Source organism: Lathyrus oleraceus, chromosome 2 (genome assembly GCF_024323335.1).
Source record: "Lathyrus oleraceus cultivar Zhongwan6 chromosome 2, CAAS_Psat_ZW6_1.0, whole genome shotgun sequence".
In the NCBI taxonomy this organism is placed as follows: Eukaryota; Viridiplantae; Streptophyta; class Magnoliopsida; order Fabales; family Fabaceae; genus Lathyrus; species Lathyrus oleraceus.
Window position 1 is genome coordinate 483,233,298 of NC_066580.1, and position 6,355 is coordinate 483,239,652.

The 6,355-nt window shown below is 54.2% G+C and overlaps 1 protein-coding gene across 1 annotated transcript; it reads left to right on the forward strand.

The window, feature by feature from the left end:
* The first annotated feature begins 397 nt into the window (after positions 1-397).
* LOC127123864 (uncharacterized) lies at positions 398-5,998 on the forward strand. Its single transcript, XM_051054045.1, has 2 exons — positions 398-4,090; positions 5,336-5,998. The coding sequence occupies exons 1-2, from the start codon at positions 398-400 to the stop codon at positions 5,996-5,998; spliced, it is 4,356 nt and encodes a 1,451-aa protein (XP_050910002.1).
* Positions 5,999-6,355: the final 357 nt, after the last annotated feature.

The following is a 6,355-nucleotide window of genomic DNA, read 5'->3' on the forward strand; positions in this document are numbered from 1 at the left end:
CTCCTTAGGGATAGGGGCAGTTGGACCAGGGGGCAGACCTTGGTCTAGGTCTTAACGCTTCTTACGCGTCCCCTGGCAGCTCCTCCTTGGGCCTAGCTAATCCAGCCCATTAGGAGCCTTGGCCCAGCGCTGGGGGCTCAATATAAATACCCCTTTCATGGCAAAGGGGCAGGTATTCTAACTCACACTCTGATAATCTCATTCTGTACCTTTTCTGACTTAAGCGTTGGAGCACCTTGCAGGTACACCCCCCTCTCATTTCATTCTCCGGCCCATTCACCAAGACCTTGGAAGGCCCTCCTGATCAGGTGAGATCAGTGGCGCCGTCTGTGGGGACTAGCTATCCCCATCTTCATCAAACGAGGATCAAAAGCTCATTTATTTCTGTCCTTCCAACATGGCCGGAGAACAACATAGCGATCACAGCCATCCCCTCGTCAACTACAATATGGACGACGGCCCGCCATCCCATGAAGCGGACGTTCGGGACGGTCATCCATCCACCCCGTCTCCAGAGCCCCAAAACAACGGAGATGCCCCTCACGCCCACAATTTAGGGGCAGAGACATTTCATCCCATTCCCGTTCCCGTTGAAGGAGACGCCGTAATGATTGCCATGGTGAATGCCCTCAATCAGGCCGGTTCTATGCTCCACCAGCAGCACGAACGAATCATGGCCCTCGAAGCCGAACGACAAGAAGCCCGGCCCCAGCCGGTGAGTAGGATACAACAACGTTCGGAGCCAACGAAGAAGCGAGGACGTCGCTCTCCCGAACCCTACGCCAGCAGGGCACGCGCCCGTCGTGACGGTGGTCGAGCGAGAACATCACCAAGGCGCGGGCACAGCCCCGACAACAACGAACTGTCTCCCTCAAGGAGCGACGAGGAAGATTTGCATTGCCCCCTATCTCGGGCAATAATGGAGGCCCCGCTCCCCAAAGGCATGGAGAAACCGCCAAACCTAGCTGTGTACGACGGGACTACAGATCCCGACGATCACGTCGACAACGTCAACGCGATGCTCGACTACCGCAATGATATAACCGGGCACCTCAAATGCCGACTGTTCTCAACGACCCTCAGGAAAGGGGCCATGGCCTGGTACAAAAGCTTGGCCCCTGAGTCCATTACGTCATGGAGAGTCATGAGGTCCATGTTCACCCGGCACTTTACAGCTTCCCGTCGTCACCCCAAGACTGAGGCGACCCTTGAAGCCATAGTGCAGAAGAAGAATGAAACACTGCGCTCATACATCGAGCGATTCAACCAGGAAGCTGTCGAGGTAGATACCACCGAGCACATGAAGAAGTATCTCCTCGAGAGAGGTCTCTTACCCGGCAGTGAACTTAGCAGAGCCGTAGGGATCGAGCCTCCCCGCACCTTAAACGAGCTCCTGCATAAAGCCCAGGCCTACATCAGATACGAGGAAAAGCAGGTGGCACACAATGCCCGCAGCGGACGTAACGCTGGGGAGACCGAGCACTCAAAACGCGAGGACACGAGCATTTCCCGTCGCAACGGAGACAAACGAAGAGAAGAAAGACCTCGCGAGCTCCGGGAAGGAAGAGGCCCCGCGGGCAGATATAACGAGTACACCTTACTGACAGCTCCTCGAGAGCGTATCCTCGCAGAATGTATCAACTCTGAATTTAAGCAGGGCAGGGTCAGGTTCCCAAAACCGTCTGCACCAAAGCCCCACACCGACAAATCAAAGTACTGCCGGTTCCACAGAAGTCACGGGCACGTGACCGAAGACTGCGTCCACCTGAAAGATGCGATTGAAATTTTAATCCAAGAAGGGCACCTGAAGCAGTACACGAGGAAGAACGAAGCTCCCAGACACGACGAGCCAGAGAAGAAGAGACCCCGGGAAAACACACCCCCTGACAACTCTCCCTATCAAGTGGCCCTCTGCGTGTCACGACCGGAAGATTTCTTCCTCCCCGAACCATTGCCCGAGGGCAAGATCACTGCACTCAGCCCCTGGGAAGACTTCCCTACCACACTGGTGATATCAGGAGGAGGAACTAACGGGGAATCCGCGGCCCTCTCCGTCAAACGTAAGTTCGACGAACTCCTACTGACTGCCCCCGAGCAGAAAGCGACATTGACAAAATACCGGGGAAAATCCAACCCAATATCCTTCTTCCTGGAGGAACTCCCGGGCGGATCCCCGAACTCGGCCATCCCACTATTGATAAGAGCAAAGATGGCCCGATTCGACGTACGACGCATCCTGGTCGACGAAGGCAGCTCAGTGGATATCATGTACGTCCACCTCTTCAAGACTCTGAAGCTAGACAAGACCAACTTAGCCCCCTACGTCGGATCAGATCTCCAAGGATTCAACGGAGCAACAACCAGACCGTGGGGATATGTTGAGCTCCTCGTCACCTTCGGCGAACAAGAAACGGCCAGGGAAGTCAAAATCCAATTCCTGGTCGTAGACTGTCCGTCTCTCTACAATTGCATCTTTGGACGCCCGACACTGGCCGAACTCACTGCGGTCCCATCCACCGTCCACCTGAAGATGAAATACTACACCAAATTGGGACGTGTGGTCACCATCCATGGTGACATCGAAGCAGCCCGACGATGCTACGACGCCGCAGTAAAAGGACAGGCCGTAGTCAGCACGAAGAGCAACTGCAACAACAAAAAACTCAAGACCGAGGATCCTGCCCGAGGAGTCAACGCCATCGACCTCGACTGTCGCATCGGGCTGGACGAGACCGAAGAGGGGAGGTTCCCCAAGGAACGCTCTCTCGAACACCCGGTCCGACCAATCCCCGACGGGGAGTTCGAACTCATTCCTCTTGGGGACGATCCGGAAAGGACGGTGAAGATAGGTAAGGGACTACCCGAGGAAACAAGAGAAGAGCTAGTAGCATGCCTCAAAGAGAACTCCGACCTCTTCGCGTGGAATGCCGCAGAAATGCCCGGGCTGGACCCCGAGATCGCGTGTCATAAGCTAGCTGTAGACCGGGCAGCCAAGCCCATAGCGCAGCGTAGACGCAAGCAATCGCCCGAAAAGGCAGAGGCTGCCGAGCGAGCTGTAAAAGACCTCTTAGAGGCAAATTTTATTTCTGAAGCCCAGTACACAACCTGGCTCTCTAATGTAGTCCTCGTTAAGAAAAATAATGGAAAATGGCGTATGTGTGTTGATTATACTGATCTTAATAGGGCTTGCCCGAAAGATGCTTTCCCCCTCCCTAATATAGACTCGCTCGTTGACAACTCTGCAGGTTTTAAACTCTTGTCCTTCATGGACGCATATAGTGGATACAACCAGATCCCTATGTCGCCCGCTGACAAGAAACACACAGCGTTCATGACCCCAACGGGCAATTACTATTACAACGTGATGCCGTTCGGGCTCAAGAACGCTGGCGCTACATACCAACGCATGATGAACAAAGTCTTCAAGGACGAAATAGGGGACATGCTCGAAGTATACATGGACGACATGATCGTCAAATCACACGAGGAGATAACCCATGCTCGACACCTTACGAAGGTATTCGAGCAGGCGAGACAGTGTAAAATGAGGTTCAACCCCGAGAAATGCACGTTCGGAGTCCGGGCAGGCAAGTTCCTCGGTTTCTATCTCACCGAAAGAGGGATCGAGGCCAACCCCGACAAATGCCGGGCATTCTCGGAGTTTCCGACCCCGAAAACCAAAAAATCGATCCAGTCACTCAATGGAGTGCTCGCCTCACTCTCCCGTTTCATCGCCAAGTCCGCCCAGCACGCATTGCCATTCTTCAGACTCCTTCGCAAAGAGGCTACCTTCGACTGGACCGATGAATGCGAGCAAGCGCTACTCCATCTAAAGAAGGTTCTGTCCCAACCCCCGGTCTTATCACGGCCATCAGAAAAGGAAACCCTATACTTATACCTATCCGTGGCGACCGAGGCCGTCAGCGCCGTCCTAATAAGAGAAACCGACGAAGGACAAAAGCCCATCTATTTTACGAGTAAAGCACTCCAAGGTCCCGAGCTCCGATATCAGCAAATCGAAAAGGTCGCCCTGGCCCTCATCAGCACAGCGAGGAAACTACGATATTACTTCCTCGCACACACGATAAAGGTGAGGACCGACCAGCCAATCAAACAGCTGCTCGGGCGCCCGGATATGGCCGGGAGGATGCTCAAGTGGTCACTAGAACTCTCCGAATTCGACATACAATACGAAAGTAGGAAAGCCTTGAAAGCTCAGGCGCTGGCCGACTTCGTCGCGGAGATGACCCACTGCCCGACTCCAGCAGAAAGCGCCCACAAATGGACGATCTTCGTCGATGGCGCCTCTAGCACATCAGGCAGCGGGGCCGGGATCATCCTCGAAAATGAAGAAGGGATCCTGATAGAGGTATCGTTAGCGCTAGCGTTCCCAACATCAAACAACCAAGCCGAATACGAAGCCTTCCTCGCAGGCCTGAGGTTAGCCGAGGACCTGGGAGCAAAAGAGGTAAAAATATCCACCGACTCCCAGCTCGTGGCCTCACAAGTGCGAGGAGAATACCAAACCAAGAACGACAACCTCCTCGGGTACTTGTCCCTCGTCAAAGAAAAACTTGATAGATTTGAAAAATGGGAAGTTCAACACATACCCCGCGAGCACAACACACGGGCAGACGTTCTCTCGAAACTAGCCAGCACGAGGAAAAAGGGTGGGAATAAATCAGTAATCCAAGAAATTCTCCCGCGGCCCAGCATCGACAAACTACCGCCTCCACTCGAGGTCAACGCTATTGGAGATGCCCACTGTTGGATGACACCCATCTACAATTACCTCACACGAGACGAACTCCCGGCTGACCCGAAAGAGGCGACCACCATCAAACGACGCGCATGCTCGTACGTACTCCTCGAAGGCAAACTCTACCGGAGAGGATTCTCCATCCCACTACTCAAATGCGTCGAGGAAGAGAAAGTCCCCGACATACTTGGAGAGATACACCGGGGAATTAACGCTCAACACCTCGGCGGACGATCGCTCGCACGAAAAGCCCTTCGAGCAGGCTACTACTGGCCGACCATGCAAAACGATTCGAAAGAGCACGTCAAAAGATGTGACAAATGCCAACGACATGCCGACATGCACCTCGCACCCCCGAACGACCTCAAATCATTGTCTTCCCCATGGCCCTTCGCGTGGTGGGGCATGGACATCCTCGGACCCTTCGTCACCGGATCATATCAGAATAAATACCTCATCGTCGGGGTGGATTACTTCACCAAATGGATCGAGGCGGAGGCACTGGCTAAAATAACCGCGCAGAACATTCTCCGGTTCTTCAAACGCAACATCCTCGCTCGGTTCGGTATACCCCAGGCACTTGTCACAGACAACGGGACACAATTCACGGACGGAGGATTCCAGGACTTCATCGCCAGCCTGGGCACCACACAGCATTTCACGTCTGTCGAGCATCCGCAGACGAACGGGCAGGCAGAGGCGGCCAACAGGGTAATCTTACGTGGCCTCAAACGCAGACTCGGCGAGGCAAAGAGGGCATGGGTCGAGGAGCTACATAGCGTCCTATGGGCCTACCGCACGACACCACATTCTACCACCGGGGAAACCCCGTTCCGACTAACTTACGGCACCGAGGCAGTCATCCCGGTGGAGATACGGACGCCAACGAGGAGGACAGAGGAGCCCCTAGACGAGGAAATGAACGATGAAACCCTTAGAGCCGAGCTCGACCTAGTCGAGGAGATACGTTCCGAAGCAGCTCTCCGGGAAACAACCCTCAAACAAAAGATAGCACTACGCCATGACGCGAAAGTCATAAAAAGAGAGTTCCAGGTCGGCACCCTGGTCCTCAGAAGAAACCAGAAAAACCCGAGAGAGGGCAAACTGGCGGCCAACTGGGAAGGCCCTTACCGCGTCCGCGACAAAACGAGCAACGGGGCCTATTACCTAGAAAACCTACAAGGAGAACAACTCGCTCGACCATGGAACGCAGAAAAACTTAGACAATATTACAGCTAAATACACCACGGGGAGACGTGGCAGGTACGACCACGCTCTTCGTCCCCAAAACCCCAGGGAGGAACCACGAGACCCGGGAACGATCCGGGGTCACATAACAAACACAACCCTCCCCGACGGTTGGGATCTTGACCAAGGCTCAACGTCGAAGTACCAAGACTGGCAGGGCACCCAGCTCGCGATGGGAGGACCCAAGCCTCGGGACCAGGGTTCGAACAACGAACCCGGGCTTCGATACCCACGGGCACAAAGCCCGACACTTCGTCGGTTCCCTAAACCGAGGAGATTAACAAAGTCGAGCAGAGTACGAATTCATACAAACAAGTATCAGACACAAACGAGCACAATGAATGATAA